A 21,491-nucleotide genomic window follows, 5' to 3' on the forward strand; every position below is an offset into this window, starting at 1 on the left:
TTTATCCTCTTTCTCTACGCCAGAGGTCTGTGAACCACCTAAAACTGAAAGCGAACTTTTGTGTCTTATGATAGGACATATTTCTCCTTGGGAGAGTATCTATGCCTTTCATCATCGTTCTCAAAAGGGTCCTTGGCTCTTTTAACAAAGTTAAGTGACCGTGCCCTCACACTCTCCTTAGGTTATTTCATCCTCTCCTTTGCCTATAACTACCCTTTTTACATACCAACCACTCCCAAGTTCATCTACAATTCCTACCAGAAGAATAAGATCGACAGCGAAGAGGAGAAACTAAGATTCATAGAAATGTTTAAGAATCAGAACAAGAAGAAATTGCACCGTGTACATTTTGTGCCTAGCTCAGCTTACTGAATCTGGTTCACTGAGGACCAGTTGACTAAATGTTAGGCGGGGGCTGGCCGGGTCATTACTTCACAGTTTGTCAGAGGAAAAACCCCAGGAGGTGAAACCAAGACTGTGTGCGCAAACACCCTAGCTGCTAGTGTCGGAGAGGGCACACCCAGCTCCTAGGGTGGGGACAGGAGAGAAAAGGAGAGAAAACCCCAGTAGCCGCACAGCCCACAGCTGCAGCGAAGCCAGTCGCGGGCTCGGCTCTCAGACTCCAGCCAGAATCCCCGCCCAGCACCCGGCACGCCTTTGACCGACATCCACCTTCAGCAACCACTTTCCAGATCACTATAAACACTCCTTACTCCTCCCACCTATCGCTTCCCTCTCGAAGCCAATCAGAGGAATGGGCGGGATTGTCCTTAGAGGGTTCCAGTTTTTTTTTTTTTTTTTTTCTTAAAGAAGGGTATACTGTACACCGCGTTCCGGCTGGGGAAAAAAACACCTCCAGAACTTGCGGGGGAGGGGGGCGTGGAGCCCTGTGATGGGCACCCGGGTCGGCCAATGAGGCGTCCCCGCCTCTTAAAGGCCCTGCCGCCGAGGTGGGCGGGGAAAGCGCAGGGCCCGGCCAATGGCGGCGGGGCGGACGGAGGTTGAGCGGCCGTGGGTAGGGTTAGTGTGAGAGGTGCGGCGGGGGAGGTAATGATGGTGGTGGCGGAGGAGAAAGGCGGGGGAGGGGGTGCTGGGCGCTGAGCGGCGGCTCTGGCAGGGTTTTGTAGGGTGGGGGACGGTCGCGGGGCGACTCCGTCCGGGAGGGGGCGGGCGTGAGGCGCGCCGTCCGCCTGAGGGGCTGCAGACCCCGGCTCCCGGGAGCGCCGCGGCTGGCTCGGCTGTTCCATGTGGCTCCGGCGGGGATGCAGGACTCGGTGGCGGCGGCGGCGGCTGCTGCTGCGGCGGCGACGGAGGAGCGGCGCTGAGGAGGGAACCGGGCCAGACTCAGCCCGACAGCGGGATTAGAGGTGTGAGGAGGGGGCGGGAGTGGACGTGCGGTGGGACCGGGGCTCGGGGACCGGGCTGGGGTCTTCTGGCATCGCCTGGGTGACAGGGACCGCTGGCGAGCCACCGCCTGCCTCAGCTGGGGGGCAGGGGTCTGGGCTCTGTGCGGGAGGAGAGGAGGCTTCGGCGGACTGTTCCCTGAGGATGGGGGAGGGAGGCACCGCACCCCGCACCGTGCACTTGCCTCGCTGGTCGTTGCTTCACGCCCAGGCAGGAGTTTCCATTTCCCTCCGGTTGGCAGCAAAGGTGGAGGAGAGCCCAAGTGGCCTGGAGCCGGGACACTGCCCTCTCTCTGCCTTGAGATTTCCCTCCACTCCTTTTTCCCCATCCATTTCCCCCTCCGACTCATCAGCAGCGTTCTTCCCCGCTCCTTAATTTATTCCACGCACATATTCTAGGACTCAAAGCTATTCACTATCGGCTGAAAAACAAAGTTTATTTTAAAATACTCCACTCCTTCCTCTGACTGGCGGTGGACATTAAACAGCATCCCTAGACTTTCCCGCTCTGCTCGCCCTTCTGTGATGCTAGGAGAGGGAGGTAGGGCCCCGACTTTCGCCTCTCGATCGTTGTTGATGCTGATTACCTGATGTGTTGCTCCACGTCTTTGGTGTGAATTGTAATTTCTTCCTTGGTGTCTTGCATCCTTGATGTTACTGGCTTTTGAGGTTGGTGTTTTGTTTCATTGTTTGAAAAACATGCGGAGAACTGGGGTTGTCTGTTGCAATGTTATCTAACATGGGTGGTTAGTCACTTCTCATGCTTCTCTCCTCATATTTTTTCTCTTTGTTTTGCTTTTCAGTCCTCCAGAATACACATCATATAACCCCCGAGGTGGAATGGTGATGTCTCCATGAGGGAACCTCCTCTCACTCATCCTGTGATGTGTGTCATACTGTTCTTGACTGGGCCATTCATCTAAGATGTGATTTACCCTGTGAAACAGGGAGAAGACTTATGGACCCCAAACATCATTTCAAGTTGTAGTTGAGTTTTTTAAAGTACAGACATACATGCAAAGCTCCTTTGCTTTGGACCCTCTGCTTTGTTAAAGCTGCTGTGTTGCTAACCCAGAACTGCTCCACTGTTTTGACTGATCATCATGGCTTCAGTTTGGAAGAGACTACAGCGTGTGGGAAAACACGCATCCAAGTTCCAGTTCGTGGCCTCCTACCAGGAGCTGATGGTTGAATGTACCAAGAAATGGTAAGAAGTGCCTGGGCGTAGAGTTTGCTGTGCTGTGGCCTAAACTCACTGTGGCCTAAACTCTGCTGCTTCTGACAGCAGATTTACCTTTCTGTAGTGCACAAGTGTGTAGAAGCTGGGCGGGGTGCAGATTACTCTAACAAGTGCTGTGATGTGCACTGTTGCTGCTGGTACCGACCCTGTGGGTTTTAATTACTGCACTTCAGTATGGCTCAGAGGTTTGTAACTATGAGAGCACACTAAGTACAGTAGATTTGGTCTTGAGGTCTTTCATCATTAGTCTTAGAATAACTTTGATTTTTATAATTTTAAGGAGGCATAAAGAATGACTATTGAAATATTGTAAACATATATGCATATGTTTTGATGTAACATATATGTCTATGTTTCAATAGAGTTTTAATACGGAAATCTATTCTTGTGGGGTGGTGATCATCTGTTTTAATTTGTTCTTGATCTTTCTTTCTTTTTTTTTGCCTAAAGTAATTTTTCATTATTTGCATAATAGAGTGCCAGTCCATACAACCTTAGAAATTCTTTTGTTATATGCTTAGTCAGGCAACTGTGTTTTATTTTAATTGCCTAATGGGATACATTTCTTGGCCAGACTTAAGGAAGCAATTAGTCGTGCTGGTCTATGATTTGCCTCTTTCCACTTGAGCAAAGTAAATTTAGGGCTTTCTTTTCACTGCCCTGAATGATAAGCAAGAAGAATTCTTATTTAGTCAGAGGAAAAATGTTAATCTTAAGCAAATGGTACTTTGGGTTTTGATTTATTGCAGTGATTAAGCACTATTACTGCAAAAGTAAGTCCATTTCCTTGTCCACATGGACTGTAATCTCATGTCTATGTTAATCTCTCTTCTTAACATCCTTTTTATTAAATGAAAAAATAGCTTCCTCTACTCTAGAACTCTTAAAGCATATTTGAATATTTATTTGGAAACTAGTTTCCGAATGCTTTTCTCTTGAACTTGTTAGGAATGTTGCTTTATGTGCAATTCAAGAAATGCATGTACTGATTACCTACTTTATAGTAGGCTCTGTGGCTTTAGAGTTGAATATGACATAATCCCCACCCTCATGGAGTTCACAGTCCAGGGTAATGACAGTCACGTAAATAAATTCTCTGTGATAGGTGCAATAATATAAATATGACGTAGGGATCTTAATCTGTCTCTATCGCTTAACAGTTGGATATCCTTGGGGACAGGTTATTTACTCCTCTGAGATAGTTTTCATATCGACAAAGGTAATAATGGTACCAATTCATAGGAAGGGTTATTGTGAAGATTAAATGAGTTAATACATGTAAAATACTTGGAACAATGTCAGGCACATAGTAAATGCCCAGTAAAATGTCATCATACTTACAAAGTTGGCAGACAAGGGAATAATCAACTCTTTAAGGGTAGGGTAGGGTGTGGATGGCTTTCTGGGAGCTGAGTTGAGTTTTGAAAGATTCATAGTAATTGGCCAGGAAGCTAAAGGGGAAGAAATGAAGGATATTCTAGACTGAAGCAACAGCCTATGTAAAAGCATGGAGGCATGTGGCATGCTGGAAGTTCAAGCAGTGTAGTTGGATAATGATGGGGCTTAAAGTGCAGGATAGGAGGAGTGCAGTGGGCTATGATGTTTTAGAGGCAGGCAGGATTCAAATCATAAAAAGTAAAGTGCTATTATACATGGCTTGGACTTTATTCTGTGGGTGATGGAGATACAGTAAAAGGTTTTGAGCAGAAGAGACATTAGGTTTATATTTTGGAAAATCACTTGGATGACAGTGTGGAGTAAGGATCATAGTGGAAAAGGTAACTGGAGGCAGGGATGGTATGGTAGCTATTGTAATAGATAAGGTGAGAGAAAAGGCTTAGACTAAGGGAGTGGCAGAGGAAATGGAGAGAATAGAGCAGAGGGACACTTAGGACACAAAATGGATAGTACTTGGTGGTCATTTCAATAGGGGTCTGGGAAGGATGGGGATGAGGGATAGGGACAGGTCTAGGTTGACACCCAAGTTTCTGGCCTGGAGGACTGGGTGTACTACTAACTAAACTAGGGAATACATGAGGAAAATCCTATTACAAGTACTGCTTAATTTGGCAGTATGCTGGGGGCATCAACTTTAAGACGGTTAAACTTGAATCTCTTTTCTTAAGGGAAATAGAACATATCAGGTGATCCTTTATTCACAACATGAGGTTTCTTCCTCACAGTTTGCATCATCCCTGGATTTTATTTTTCCTTAAGAAGTATGTAAGTTATTGTTAATGTGTCTCAAGGTGAAAGCAAGAATGAAAATTTAACTTGATTATAGGTGAATAAATGGCTTAATTATTTTTAGGGTTGGACATTATGGTACACCTGTTAAATTAGATCTTTATGATAAGGTCTGGCCTTAACACAAGAAACATTTGGATATTCTAGAATTTTTAGACATGTAGTTCTAAATATTTTGCATTTTTCCCCTCTCATTTAAAAATATAGTTTAAAGCTAACGAGGTGACAGTGCCCAAAGAATAATATATTTGTTTGATGTCCTGGAATTTTATTTATAGGTGGATCCTTAAATCTTTAAAATCTTTTCATTACATACAAATTTGTTGTTATGATTTTTAGTTAGTATTCCTTTTGCCTTACTTTGCATAGGATCCTTGTGATAAATACAGATTAGGCCCAATTTCTATACTTACATCCTTTTTTTTTTTCATTCCTCATGTTGATGCTTGCAAGAATTCTTAAATTATTGGATATGTGTGCTGAATTAGAATCTATTTAAAGGACATAAGAATAAAAACAGACTTGGACACCTTGTAAGAACATATTTTATCAGGTACTTTTACATTTTAGGTATTGTTTTGGTGGTATGGAAAAATAAAAGAGGAAGGAAATTTAGAGATGCCAACTGAATAAAGGGAAAGAGGCATTGAAGATAAATTGTAGGTGTTGAGAGGATAAGAAAATAGATCTAGTATAAATCAGAGAAGAGGGAATAAACTATAAAAAGAAAGAACAGTTAGCATTGCATTGGGATTGTGCCTTTGTAGGTAAACTGTGTATATAGGTGCCATTGCCTTTTAGAATCTTGCTACTTCAAGTGTTTTCTGAGAAGCAAGAGAGTTTGCAAAAGCCTGTTAGAACTGCTGTCCCTCAGGCCCTGCCCTAGACTTACTGAATCAGAATCTGCATTTTAATGAGATCCATACTATGCATATTAATGTTTAAGAAGCTGTATTTTAAAATAATGTTTTCAACCTTACCAAGTGCCCATTCATGACTCCAGGGTAAAGTATACTGATTTCTGCATGAATTTGAAACTCAAGGGAATGAAGATGAAACTCAGGGGATTCAAGAAAGGCATAGTGTGTTGATGGAGGAGGTTAATGGGAATCAGGATATGTTTTCCAAGGGAGAACGCATTATTTCTGTGATTAAGAAGAGGAGAGATGTGTCCCATGTTCTCTTGTCATGGCCATAGGTTATGAACCTGGACATGACAGATAACAGGATGAAGATAAGAGTTTCAGGAGGCCATCTTTTTTTAGATGTAGGCCATGAGCAAACTCACAGCATTTTACCTTGATCAAAGGATGGATTCTATACATTAGAGGGTTTGGAGTTTCTGCTTTCTCACACTTTTCTTTGTTGCTGTCTTACAGTATTTTGCATTTGCCCAAGGTGGTGTGTTTCCTTTGTTCAACAGGGTCTAATTCATGATTCTTTCTTGGCGTAGTGGCTCTAGAAGTTAGGTCAGGAACAAAACCCAGAAAGACTTTTATTCATCTGAGAGAAGGAAACTATACTGTGAAGTCCTATTCCTCATCACTCCTTGATAAACAGGTAGAGGCTCTAGCAAATTTGGAGATGATAAGTGTTCATATTCCTCTTCTCTTATTGTTGTCCCCAAGTCATTTAATTATTAATCTCACTTAACTGATGTAGCTCTTGGCAAGTGGTGAGACTGGCCGCTGGAGATGAGTCTGAGAGAATGGGACTGTGCTGTCTTTTCTCTCTTCGTTTGTCTCTTGTCCTGTTCTTTTTATCACCTGCAGCCCTTTAGATTTCTGAGAGAAGTCTTCACTTGTACGAGCTCTCAATGGCTATTCAGGTGTTTGAGGAAACTACTTGAAAGTTAGCACGTTGTGGTATCATACTTTAGGTGGCAGAGCTCAATTCTGATAGGAGCTCCCTTGCATGATGAGAACCATTATGAGCATGTGTATTTTCTGTGTATATCTATGTATCTTCTACATATATGAACATATTTTATCTGTTTTTATATTTCTTCTATATAAGTCTTAGTTATGGCATTCAAAAAGTATTTAAAGTACTGTAAACTTCTCCTCAAAAGGCATAAATATATTGGTTTCTGGTTTTTCTGTCATGTAAGAGTTCCTTTTTCTTATTTTTAAATATAGTTTTAATTATAATTTATTTTTAAAATAGGTAATACAATCACATGGTTCAAAATTCTAGAGGTACAAAAAGGTGTTTATATCCCTGAAAGTAACCCCTCATTTTCTCCATTATTCCACAACTCTTTGCAAACCTTGTGACCTCAGGATTTAAAAAGTGAAAAACTAGCTCTTCCCAGTGCTTAAGTGTGTGACGCTGGCCTGTTAGATAAAATATGAACTCCTTAATCTGATGTTCCAGGCCCTCTGTAACTGATCCCAAGTTAGTTTTCCAGTTGGATGTTAGAATGCTACATGCACTGTAAGTATTAACTTGAGTTTATGAAGGCCAAATTACATTAGTAAGTACTCATCCAGATCTACTTCTTTGGCTGGCTTAAGCAAGCATTTCTCTGTTGCTCTAATGGAGTTGAGCTAAAGTAACATCCACCTTAATGTAAAAAACCTACTTTTGAAATACATTAAAAAAATAATAATTGAAAACAAGCTGGTGTGTTTTAGGAGTATCTGGAAGGCTGGTGTGTCTGCAGCACAGTAGAACAAGCTAAAGTGATAACAGGTGAAGTTTGAGAGGTAGGTAGGGGTTAGATCACATATGGTCTTGAGGTCATGGTAAAGCTTTTGGATTTTAAATGTGATAGGAAGCTGTTGTAGAGGTTTGAGCAGGGAAGTAATATAATTTACATTTTAAAAAGATTATTCTGGATACTTTGTGGAATATGAACTGTCCTGAGTAAAAATGGAAGCTAGGATGCTATTGGAGTAGTCCACGTAGCAAAGCAGTGTAGTGGTGGAGGTGGTGAGAAATAATTGGATGTATGTAGGTAACACACACACACATGCTCCTACTACACTTTATTGAGGTATAACTTACACTTTTACATACAATAAAATGCGTCCATTTTAAGTGTATAATGCAATAAGATTTGACAAATATATAAACCCATGTAACTAGAAATAAACTTTTTGAAGATATAGTTGACAGGACTTAATGATTAGATATGATGTAAAGTGAGAGATGGATCAATAATGACTGCAGGGTTTTGGCCTGAGCAACCAGGTAAATGTAATACTAATTACAGTGATGGGGAACACCAGGGAGGAAAAGGTTTGGCGTGAAGGAGAAATCAAGAATTGGCTTTGCTTTCTTTAAGAAAAGAAGACATCCAGCTGGAGGTCTTAATTAAGCAGTTAATTTTAAGAGTCTCGAGCTCAGGGGAAAGAAGAGGCTAGAGTCTTGCAGTGTATAGATAGAATTTATAACTATAGGGCTATAGGAAATTTTCTGTGGTGTCATAGAGATTAAGAGGACTGAGGATTGAGCCTTGGGACACTTCAACATATAGAGGTGGGGAGGAAGAGGAAGAGCCAGCAAAGGAGACTGAAAACAATCAGTAGTGAGGTAGGAGGAAAATTAAGAGTGTGTGCTTTCCAAGGAACCAAGTGCAAAATGTATCAGGAAAGGAGTGTTTAGCTGTGTCAAATAGTTTTGAGAGGTTGAGCAAGATGACCACTAGATTTGGCAAGTTGGAAAGAGTTGGTGACATTGAGGAATGGTTTCAGTGGAATGGTGGGGATGAAAGCATAATTATATTGGGTTAGAGGAAAGGAAGTGGATACAGTCAGTATAGGTAATTATCTTAGAAAATTTTGCTACGAACTGGAGAATTAGGGAGTAGGTGAAGAGGGACAAGAGGTAAGGTATATCTTTTGCATGGAAGATATTGCAGCACGTTTTAACGCTGATGGAAATGGTTGGTAAAGAAGGAAAAACTGAAGATGCGCTGGGAGAGGAAGTAACTTCAGGAGAAAGGTCCTTGAATGAGAGAAAGGGAACAGGATCCAGCACATAAATGGAAAGCTCGAACTTAAGTAGAGGCAGGGACAATTCATTGTTACAAGGAGGGAAGCAGAGTACATGGGTAGGGAAGCATTTAGGTTGGTAGATTTGGTGGGGGAGGATGTGGACATTCTCATCTGTTGGCTTCTGTTTTCTCAGGGAAATAACATTAGAAGTCATCATCCAAGAGGGAGGTGACAGAAAGTTATTGAAGGATTGACAAGAGAGGAAGTATGAAATCGTCAAAACAAGAATGAATTGAGTAGGGAAATGTAGAAGGATTGTTGGGTAGTGCTGAGGACCTTCTTAACATTGTGGTCATAAATATAAAGTGAATGCACCCAGCATGTTTGCATATTTTAATTCAGCTGTGTTATGTTCAGTGCTTGGGTGCAGGCGTGGAATAGGCAGAGTTGGATTTAACCAGGGATGGGTTATGTCAGGAATCTGTAAGTGAGGAAAAGAAGGGCAAGGAAATTGGGAGTGAATGTATGGGAGTGGTTATAGTGATGAACCATGGAGTATAGGATAGAAAAGGAGGAAAATAAGGACATGAAAGTTAGGATGGTCAATGGACGAGTGAAGAGGATAAAGATTTTGAGATCTTAAAGAGATTAAATAGTTGTTGGGATTGGGATACCAGAGTGAATGAGCTAGAAAATTGGGAGGTAAGAGTCAGAATGATACGTTTGATTTTGGAGGATGTGGTTAACAGTTATGACAAGATATAGGTGGTGGTCTCCTTTGCTTATTAGTTAAAAAAAAATAAGCACACATCTTCAATATATTTTTTTCAATATATTTTAAATTAATATGCTTTATATGTTAAATATGGGTATACCTTAATTTCTCTTTTTTTTAAATAAATAAATTTAAGTAGAATTTTCCCCTATATTTAAATGGGTCATCTTTTGTACCTCTGGGGTCTCTCATTTCTCTTTAGACTGTAGATGTTAGGGTATGACCGTGGTGGTTGGTGGTTGAGATGAAATGGAGGCAAAGATTTTTGGAAGTGAAGAGGGCAATCAGGGAATTTAGAGGCTATGGGACAAGTTATCTATGTGGCTCTTGGAATTGCTGAGAATAATTGGAGGAGAAATGGTTAAGACAGGGAGTCAGGTGCTGAAATCTTAATGAATGAGAGGAGAGGTGGGGCAAAAAGTTTTACTTTGCAAAACTTTCTGTTACAAGTTATGTGAATCTTAAACACCTTATTCTTTGAAACAAAATAGCACAGTCTTCTTTTCCACAAGATGAATTGTCAGAGGTAGATGTAATTTTAGTAGAGAATAAATTGAGTTGTTACTTTGTTAGTTATTTTATTTTAGTGTTTCTTGGACTGAATTTTTTTAAAACTTGAATTGTTATGTAGAGTATTTTATCTACATTTTAAATGTTTAGTCCATGTGAAGTTCAGTTGTACAAAATTCAGTTGTGATGGGTTAAGGAAAATAGCGGAGCGTCTTTATGCCGTAAAGACATAATTGGATATTGCAGTGCTTACATCACAGTTGCCTCGACGCCAGGCTCAGTATGCCTGTAGATCGTTGACAACTTTGGCCTGATCCACGCGGCCTCTTTTGTAAATAAAATTTTATTGGAATACAGCCATGTCCATTGGTTTACATATTGTCTATGGCTGCCGTCATACTAAATGGCGTCTTACCCATACTAAATGAATAGTTGTTACATAGACTGGATGGCTGCAGTTTGAATTATTTATTATCTGGCCCTTTAAGAAAAAGTTAACCTCTGCTCTAAATCATTGGAGTTACTTACAGCTAGTGTTTGTGGAATCTAGAGTCTAGTACTAATCTAGTACTTAATTTGTTAGTACCTCATCTGTAAAATGGTGATGGTAATAACAGTGCTTCCAGCATAGAGTTGTTTTGATGATTAAATGAGATAATACATGTAAAGTGGTTAGAACAGTGCCTGACATATAGTAAGCACTCAGTAAATATTGCCCATTGTCTTTATCTGATTATTTAAGCATTACATGATGAAAAGAACTATCTAGAGAAAAGGAGTAGAGTAACAGAGAAGAAGACTGAAAATATAACCTGAACATTTAAGAGTGTTTGAGAAAGATGAACTAGCGCAGAAGGCTGGAGTGACCCGAGAGGTGGAAGTAAACGAAGGAGCCTGATAGCAGAAGTGCTGTGCTGAAATGAACTAAGTTTTGACAGTACTTCGGCTTTTGGGGAAAGGAACTACATCTTTTTGCTTCTGGAGCAAAATGGGTTCATATGGTTTTATAACTTTATTTATTTTTTAATAATCACTTTAAGTAAGTGATTTTCAGCTAAAGAATATGGATAAAGAAACTAACTTAGTTCCTCCAAAGTAGAATTAACTTGCCAGCATTCGTGTGTGTGTGTGTGTGTGTGTGTGTGTGTCCCCTGTGGTGACTATTTATGATGTTTAGGATATATTTCTTTTTTTTTTAAAGAGATGGCTCTTCTTATTTATTTATTTATTTATTTTTATTTATTTACTTATTTATTGATTTATTGCTGTGTTGGGTCTTCGTTTCTGTGCGAGGGCTTTCTCTAGTTGCGGCAAGTGGGGGCCACTCTTCATCACGGTGCGTGGGCCTCTCATTATCGCGGCCTCTCTTGTTGCAGAGCACAGGCTCCAGACACGCAGGCTCAGTAATTGTGGCTCACGGGCCTAGTTGCTCCGCGGCATGTGGTATCTTCCCAGACCAGGGCTCGAACCCGTGTCCCCTGCATTGGCAGGCGGACTCTCAACCACTGCGCCACCAGGGAAGCCCAGGATATATTTCTTTATGACAATTTTCCTTCAAATTTCTTTTCCCTATCATGACTTTTATAATGACCCCATGGAATAAATTGTGTCTTTTGGTAGTATAGTTTTTAAATGAATTGTAAGGGATTATGCGAAGATGTTCTACTCTTATGACAGTTTAGTTTCATATTAGTTTTGTAATTAGATGCTCAGGGAACTTAAAATTAAGCATTTGTAGAAGTGTGCTATTGATGCATCAATGTGTTTGTTCTAATTTTGTGGAACATGTCAACAGAAGAGTCACTGAAGTAGTTCACTGCATAACATAAAAATAGTCTAGTGTGCTAAAGGAAAAATTGTACAAGCATTTTTAACTGAGTGTTCAATAGGGATGTTCATATTCTGCATATTTTTTAAAAGGAGTGGAACTGAGTTTGTGAAATTGGGACAGTAAAATTATTGCAGAATGCCATATATGTGTGTCTTATTTTTCACTCTTACAGTGATATTTTTAGGCAGCTTTGCTAATAGACACCTAAAGAATTTCTTTGGTAAGTTTGATCTATTAAAAAATTTCCTGATGTTATTAATCCCAGTGTTGTTATTATTGAAATACTTCTTTTAAAAAAAAGCCACTTCTAAAAATTGACTTTATTACTGCATTAACAATAAAAAAAAAAAGAATGACTTTAATGCAAAGAATTTATCACTTTAAAAGTTGATACTCTGCCTGTGTCCAAAAGAGTTTGTCAGCTTGAGAATTTAAAATAACACTATGTTGACTAATTTAGGGATATAAATAGAACAGAGATAGTCTTAGAGGAGCAGAGAGTACATGTTACTAGGCACTTAAGAGCAGTTACCGCTGGACACTGGAGTTGGTATTGAGTTTACTGTCAGCTGTGGCAAAAAGGGAAGCACGTTGGCTCACCGAGTATTCCATCTGGCTAAAGAAAATATTCAAACTCATTTGCAGAGACTTTTCTTAGAACTTAATTAAAGCAGGATTTTTGTTATGAAAAAATGTATGACATTGGATAAAGTCTCAAACTACAAAAGACTCAGACTTTTAAATAGGATAATGTTTATACTGACCCTTTATAACAACCCTTTATGAGAGAATATGACTGAGGAACCTAGTTTTCTGATCATCTAATTTAAATCAAGGGTACACATTGGAAAATTTAGAAGAATGAATATTTAACATAAATCATCAAGTTCTATGCTGTGCCATACAGAAGCAACTAACTACATGTGGCTATTTACATCTAAATTTAAATTAAATAAAATTAAAAATTCAGTTCCTCAGTCACATTAGCCACATTTCAAGGGCTCACTAGCCACATGTGGCTAGGGGCTACTATATTGGATGGTGCAAATATGGAACATTTCCATCATCACAAAAGGTTTTGTTGGACAGTGCTGTTTTAGCCATTTCCTCTCAAAACTGGCTAATTTCAGAATTGCTGGGGCACTCTGCAAATAAGGAGATTTCTGTGGTCTTTGGAAAGTCCTGATTCTGTAGGTCTGGAATAGTGCTGGCAAATCTGTCATTTTAGAAGTTCCTCAATTGCTTAAGATCATCAAGCCAGGTTTTAGAACTACCACATTTGAGTCTTCCTCAAATATCTGTGTAAAGTAAAGCTTTGGCAGGTGTTAGGTGACAGTTCTTATTGGTACTCCAGAAATTGAGTTGAAAATTTGAATTGAATTTTTTTCCTTTGGTTCAGCTGTTTTGTAATGTGTGTGTGTGTGTGTGCTAAAAGTGAGAGCAATGTACTTTAGCTATGCCACATATAAAGTTGTCAAATTAATATAAACATTTGAACCAGTTCATTTATTCATTAAAAAAAAAAAAGTCTACATAGTTTGTTCTCTTCCATAGAAGCAAGGACTGTTGGGGATAGCTAAAGATAGAATCTCTTTTTTTTTTTAAGAAAAGTTTTGATGCTTCTCAAGTACCTGCACTGTTGTACTTCCAGGCACCATCTCTAGAGCTGCTGATTTTTTTTCTCTGAAGATTCCTTAATTCTCTCTCCAATTTTTCTGTTGCCAACGCCTTGGTGACATCCTTTGTCATCTTTTGCCAAGGTGCATGGTTCTCAAACTGTGCACTGAGGAGCCTAGAAAGCGCCGCAGAGAACTCACAGGTGTGCCAAGGGATGCTTAAAAATGTTGAGGGAAATACAGCAACATCTATTGGAAACCACACAAACTACAAGCTTGAGGTAGTTCATTTGCAAAATTAGATTGATATATTCCTTTCAGTGATACCATATTTTTACAAAGCTGAGTTTTTGGTAGTTGCTATGACAAAAAGCAAGTACCATGTGAAAATCCATATGAAACAGGAAAAGGGGAAGGTCGTGTCCAATCTGAATCTAATGTTTGAGAAGTTTGCAGTACTCAACACAACTTGTTAGGACATACATTCTTCTAAAGTTGTTTGGACTTGACTATTTAAACAGAATGGTTAAGTATTTCTTTTGGCCTATGAAAAAATTACTGACACACTAAGGGCTTTGTAAACCCAGAAAGTTTGGGAACCTCTAGTATAGGCTTTTGTGATAGCCCTTAACATTTTCCTCGCCTCTTTTTGGTCCTTTGTCTATATTATTGTCATTGTTATCCTTCTAAAAGGAACCTTCTAGATTTCCCCTTTGTTTATAGGGTACTGTTAGTATGGTAATTTTAATCTTTTAAATTTATCTTTATTCTATTTTACTAGTCTTTTCCAATCATTTCCCTTAAGCTCCAAAAGATTGTTTACCACATGCAAATAGTTTCCTTCACATGTTAGCTTTCATTCTCCTCTATCCCTCTCCAAAAATCATTCAATGCAAAGAGCATGTAGTAATATACTCTATGGCAAAGTAACTTAATTGAAACTGAGTTTATTCATGCAATAAGTGGGCTTAGAAATTGAGTTTAATGGTTCAACTTTAATTTGAAGAGTACTCTAATTTACAAAATAATCTTTTAAAAATTGGTTAATTCATTTACTTTTAAACTTCTTATTGAAATTATTTTAGGTTTACAGAAGAGTTACAAAGATAATATAGAGAGTTCTTGTATTCTTTTCACCCAGCTTCCTTTGAGTGAAATTAGGGTAAATAAATTTACCATGGCCATTTATCAAAACTAAGAGATGAACCTAAGTACAATACTATTAGGCCAAACTACAGACTTACTTGGATTTCACCAGTTTTCCATTAATATCCCTTTTCTGTTTGAGGGTATAAACCAGGATACCATGTTGCATTTAGTTGTCACATCTCCTTAGTCTTCTCCAATCTACGACAGTTCATCAATCTTTCCTTGATGGTTTTGAAGAGTGCTGCTTATTTTGTAGAATGTTCCTCAAATTGAGTTTGATGTTTTTCTAATTAGACTGGGATTATGGATTTGGGGACATGCCACAGAGGTGAAGTGCTCTCATCACATCATATCAGAGGGCACATGATATCAACATGGCTTATTACAGTTGATTTCACCTTGATCAGTTGGTTAAGGTGGAGTCTGCCAGATTCCTCCACTGTTAAGTTACTATCCCTTTCCCTACTCTATTTACTAGCAGCCAGTCACTAAGTCCAATATACACATGGGGAGGAGAATTAAGTTCCAGTTCCTGGAAGGAGAGGTATTAAAAACTTTGTGGATATATGTTAGAATCACCACAGAATTAATAAATTTTAGAGGGGAGATACTTTGAGGTTATGTAAATATACTGTTTCTCTTTAAAGTTTTGATCACTAATTTCCAATTCATTAGTAGGTTTTGCCTGCAGCACTTATTACAGTGTTCTAATGATGATTTTCTATTTCCCTTATTCCTCTTTTATTATTTGGAATTCTTCTGTAAGGCAGAGTTGACCTTTCTCATTATTTATTCAGTTATGTTATTTATACCAGTTTGGACTTATATTTATAAAATAACCTTTTGATATTGTAACTGCCTTTGGTACTAAGGTTCTGGTAGGGGGTATATTGTTGTAACATTTTTTTTAAAGGAACCTTTATTTTGAAATAATTTCAGAATTATAGAAAAGTTGCAAAAGTAGTACAAAGAATTAATTCCGGTATGCCTGTCACCCAAATTCCCCAGGTGGCAACATTTTATCATACATGCTTTATCACTCTCTCTTGCTCTCTGTATGTCATTTTTTTTTTTCCTTAACATTAACCATGATGCCCTTTACCCATAAATGCTTAAATGTATATTTCCTAAAAACAAGGATATTTTCTTACCTAGCCAAGGTTCGGTTTACCAAATCAGGAAATAAACATTGATTTATAGCAAAAGAAGAATTTCCAGGGTCCATACATTACATTTAGTTGTCACATCTCTTACTCTCTTCTAATCTGATAGAGTTCTTCAGTTTTTCATGATCTTAATACTTTTGAAGATGTTGCTGAATTTAGTTTTGTCTATTGTTTCCTGTGATTAGGTTCAGATTATGAATATTTGGCAAGAGTACCAAAGTGATGCTGCATACTCACTACATCATATCAAATGTGTGTGTGTATATAAATATCCTATTCCTTATCAAACTTTTATCCACTAGTTTGAGCATTCAGTGTGGTTACATTTTAGTTCGAAACAGATAGGTTCATTCATTTTTTTTTTTTTTTTAAATAAATTTATTTATTTATTTATTTTTGGCTGTGTTGGGTCTTCGTTTCTGCGTGAGGGCTTTCTCTAGTTGTGGCGAGCGGGGGCCACTCTTCATCGCGGTGCGCGGGCCTCTCACTATCGCGGCCTCTCTTGTTGCGGAGCACAGGCTCCAGACACGCAGGCTCAGTCGTTGTGGCTCACGGGCTTAGTCGCTCCGCGGCATGTGGGATCCTCCCAGACCAGGGCTCGAACCCATGTCCCCTGCATTGGCAGGCAGATGCCTAACCACTGCGCCACCAGGGAAGCCCGGTTCATTCATTTTTATTTGTATTTCACTTTAGAAAATCCCTCTATCCTTGTTGAAGTAATTGATTAATTAATGAAATTTTAATGTTGTTCCTCAAATAAGAACTTTATTTTTAATTGTAAAGTTACTGTTTTTTTCTTTGTAGGAAGATACTTTGAGACTGTGTAAATATCCTATTCCTTATTAAACTTTCATCCGCTAGTTTTAGCATTCAGTGTGATTATGTTTTAATTCAAAACACCAATAGGTTTATTTGTTTTTATTTGCATCCCACTTTAGAAAAGCTCCCCCCCAATTCTTATTGAATTAATTATCTTATTAATTAGTGGAATTTTAATGTGTTTCCCCAAATAAGAGCTATTTTTTAAAGGGTGTATCTCCCCATCCCCTCTATTCTGTTCCCGTTGCCTTGTCCTTTTCCCCTTGTTCCACCCAACCCTTGAATGTAGCTAGTTTCATTATTCTGGGTTTCTTCTTATTTTTTAAAACAGATTTATTGAGAGATAATTCACATACTATACAATTCACCCTTTTCAAGTGCTCAATTCAGTGGTTTTAGTGTATTCCTAGAGTTGTACAGCCGTCATCACCATTGAATTTTAGAACACTTTCATCACTTCTAAAAGAAACCCATACTCATTATCAGTCACTCCCTATTCCTCTGGAACTCCCCTCCCCTCTTCCTCTTAACACTGCTTCCTGCTCCTGCCCTATCCCTGCTCTCGGCAACCACTACTCTACTTTGTCTCTCTTCATTTGCCTATTCCAGACATTTTATGTAAATGGAATCATACTATATGGTCTTTTGTGACTAGTTTCTTTCAATTAACATAGTGGTTTCAAGATTCATCCACGTGTAGCATGTATCAATACTTTTCTTTACCAAATCATATGCTATTGTATGAATATACTGCATTTTATTTATTTTAAATGGGCATTTGGGTTGTTCCCACTTCTTGGCTATTATGAATAATGTTGATATGAACATTTCCGTCCTGGGTTTATACCTAGAAGTGGAACTGGTAAGTCATGTGATAACTTCAACTTTTTCAGGAGCTGCCAAAACATTTTCCAAAGGGGCTACATCATTTTATATTCCCACCAGCAATGTATGAGGGTTCCAATTTCTCCAGCCGTCACCAACACATCTTATTGTCTGTTTTATTTTAGCCATCCTAGTGGGTGTAAAGTGGTATATCATTGTGGCTTTGATTTGCATTTCTCTAATTGCTGGATCATGTTTAGCCACGATCTTTTCATGTGTTTATTGGCCATTTACATATATATATTTGGAGAAATGTGTATTCTGATCCTTTGCCCATTTTTAATTGGGTTTTTTAAATCTTTTTAGTGTTGCAATGTAAGAGTTCTTTATATATTTTAGATATTAGACATTTGTCAGATATGTGATTTGCAAATACTTTCTCTCATTCAATGAGTTGTCCTCACTTTCTTTTTTTTAAATTGAAGTGTAGTTGATTTACAATATTGTGTTAGTTTCAGGTGTACAACAAAGTGATTCAGTTTTATATATATACACACACACACACACACACACACATACACACACACAGATATATTCTGCTTGGGATTGCATTGAATCTATGGATCAAGTTAGGAAGAACTGACACCTTGGCAATATTGAGTCTTCTTATCCATGTACAGGGAATCTCTCCATGTATTCAGATTTTTAAAAATTTCTTAAGAGTTTTTTAGTATTCCTTATATAGATATTGTGTGAGTGTATTTATTTATTTAGATTTATACCTAAGTATTTCATTTTAAAGTGCTAATTCAAATGGTATTGTGTTTCAAATTACAATTGTTTGTTCCTGGTATACAATAAAGCAATTGATTTTTGTATATTAACCTTGAATCCTGCAACTCACTATGATTGCTTATTCCGGGATTTTTTGTTGATTCTTTGGGATTTTGTACATAGATAGACAGTCATGTCATGTGTAAACAAATATAGTTTTATTTCTTCCCTCCCAACCTGTATACATTTTATTTTCCTTTCTTATCTTACTGCATTAGCTAGGACTTCCAATATGATATGAATAGGAGTGGTGAGAGTGGACATCCTTGCCTTGTTCCTGATCTTACTGGGAACGCATCCGGTTTCTCACCATTAAGTATGGTGTTATAGTTTTTTTGTAGACGTTCTTTACCAAGTTGAGGAAACTCCCCTCTACTTCTAGTTAGCTGAGAGTTTTTACCATGAATGAGTGTTGGATTTTGTTAGATGCTTTTTTTGGTATCTAATGATATGATCATGTAATTTTTCTTTTTTAGTCTGTTGATGTGATGGATTACATTAATTGATTTTCAAATATTGAACCAGACTTGCATACCTGGAATAAATCCACTTGGTTGTAGTGTGTAGTTTTTTTAAATGCATTATTGGATTTAATTTACTAATATTTTCTTGAGGATTTTTGCGTCTGTGTTCATGAGGGATGTTGGTATTTAGTTTTCCTTTCTTATAATGTCTTTGGTTTGAGTATTACAGTAATGCTGGCCTCATAGAATGAGTTAAGAAGTATTCTCTCAGCTTTTATTTTTTGGAAGAGATTGTCTGGAGAATTAGTATAATTTCTTCCTTAAATGTGTGGTAGAATTCACCAGTGAACGCTTCTGGGCCTGGTGCTTTCTGTTTTAGAGGGCTGTTTATTATTAATTCAATTTCTTTAATAGACACAGGACTATTCAGCTTACCTATTTCTCATTATAGGGGGTTTAGTAGATTGTGTCTTTCAGGAAATTGGTCTGTTTTTTGTAGGTAATTAAATTCATGGGCATAGAGTTGTTCATAATATTCCTTTAGTATCTTTTTTTTTAAGGTATTTTTTAAAAAATTTATTTATTTTATTTATTTATTTTTGGCTGCGTTGGGTCTTTGTTGCTGTGCGCAGGCTTTCTCTAGTTGCGGTGAGCGGGGGCTACTCTTTGTTGCGGTGCACGGGCTTCTCATTGCGGTGGCTTCTCTTGTTGCAGAGCACGGGCTCTAGGTGCCTGGGCTTCAGGAGTTGTGGCTCGCGGGCTCTGGAGCGCAGGCTCAGTACTTGTGGCACACGGGCTTAGTTGCTCAGCAGCATGTGGGATCTTGCCGGACCAGGGCTCGAACCCGTGTCCCCTGCATTGGCGGGCGAATTCTTAACCACTGCGCCACCAGGGAAGCCCTTTGTTTTTTTTTTAAACATAGTGATTCACAATTTTTTTAATGTTTGTTTATTTATTTATTTTGGCTGTGTTGGGTCTTCGTTGCTGCATGCGGGCTTTCTCTAGTTGCAGCGAGTGGGCGCTACTCTTCATTGTGTGCAGGCTTCTCATTGCGGTGGCTTCTCTTGTTGCGGAGCATGGGCTCTAGGCACGCGGGCTTTAGTAGTTGTGGCCTGCGGGCTCAGTAGTTGTGGCACACAGGCTTAGTTGCTCCGCGGCATGTGGGATCTTCCTGGACCAGGGCTCGAACCCGTGTGCCCTGCACTGGCAGGTGGATTCTTAACCACTGCACCACCAGGGAAGCCCCCCTTAGTATCTTTTTAATGTCTACAGAATCAGTACTGATGGGCCCACTTTCATTTCTAATATTAGTGATTTGTTTACTCTTTTTTTTTCTTGTTAACCTGGCTAGAAATGTATCAATTTTATTGGTCTTTTCAAAGAATCCACTTTTGGTTTTGATTGATCTCCTGTTTTCAGTTTCATTGATTTCTGCTCTAATTTTTATTCTTTCTTTCCTTCTGCTTACTTTGGATTTACTTTGCTCTTTTCTAGTTTCCTAAATTGGAAGCTTAGATTAATGATTTTAGATCTTTCTTCTTTTTTAATATTGTGCATTCAATGCCATTAATTTCCTTCTAAGCACTGGTTTTCTGGTTCCCACAACGTTTAATAAGTTACATTTTCATTTTTATTTGTTCAATATTTTAAAATTTCTCTTGAGACTCCTGTGACACATGTGTTGTTTAGAAGTTCACTGTTTAATCTCCAAGTATTTTGGGGTTTTCTAGCTATCTGTTATTTATTTCTAATTTCATTCCATCGTGTATGAGAGCATACCTTGTATGATTTCAATTTTTAAAAATTTGTTAAGATGTGTTTTATGGTCCAGAATATGTTCTGTCTTGGTGAATGTTACATGTGAGCTTGAGAAGAATGTGTATTTCTGCTCTGGTTGGATGAAGTATTCTATAGATCCAGTTGATCGATGGTGCTTTTCAGTTCAACTGTGTCCTTACTGGATTTTTTGCCAGCTGATCTTTTAATTCCTGATAGAGGGGTATGGAAGTCTTCAGCTATAATAGTAAATTCATCCAGTTCTCTTTACAGTTCTATCAGTTTTTGTCTCATATATTTTGATGCTCTGTTGTTAGGCTCATACAAATTAGAGAATGTTATGTCTTCTTGGAGAACTGACCCCTTTATCATTATGTAATGCCCCTCTTTATCTCTGTTAATATTCCTTGCTGTAAAGTCTGCTTTATCTGAAATTACTATAGCTACTCCAGCTTTTTTCGATTAGTGTTAACATGGCATATCTTTTCCATCCCTTCCTTTTAATCTATATGTGTCTTTATATTAAAAGTTAGTTTATCACAGACAACATTTATTTAGTAGACTCAAGTTTAGTTGCATCTTTTTTTTAATCCATTCTGAAAGGCTGTCTTTTAATTGGTTTATTTAAACCATTCATGTTAAAATGATTTCTGATACAGTTGGTTTAACATCTACCGTATTTGTTACCGTTTTCTATTCTTTACCCTATTCTTTGTTTCTATTTTGTTTTCCACTCTTTTTCTGCCTCTGTTTGTTTGCTTTTTTCCTTCTTTGGTTTTAATTGAGCATTTTATATGATTCTACTATTTGTCCTCTCCTAGCATATCAGTTTTATTTCATAAAGGATTTTTTTTTAGTCATTGCCCTTGAGATTGCAATATACATTTACCACTAA

General features: G+C 38.4%; 1 protein-coding gene across 1 annotated transcript in view; it reads left to right on the plus strand.

Moving 5' to 3' along the window:
• Positions 1 to 1,188: 1,188 nt before the first annotated feature.
• Positions 1,189 to 21,491, plus strand: part of EHBP1 (EH domain binding protein 1) — a 331,743-nt gene continuing 311,440 nt past the window's right edge. Inside the window, exons 1-2 of the mRNA XM_061210795.1 lie at positions 1,189 to 1,367; positions 2,207 to 2,610. Of these exons, the coding sequence (XP_061066778.1) occupies positions 2,507 to 2,610 (104 nt within the window). The 5' untranslated portion in view covers positions 1,189 to 1,367; positions 2,207 to 2,506. The remainder of the gene's footprint in view (positions 1,368 to 2,206; positions 2,611 to 21,491) is intronic.

The sequence above is a fragment of the Eubalaena glacialis genome, chromosome 14 (assembly GCF_028564815.1).
Source record: "Eubalaena glacialis isolate mEubGla1 chromosome 14, mEubGla1.1.hap2.+ XY, whole genome shotgun sequence".
Classification (NCBI taxonomy): Eukaryota; Metazoa; Chordata; class Mammalia; order Artiodactyla; family Balaenidae; genus Eubalaena; species Eubalaena glacialis.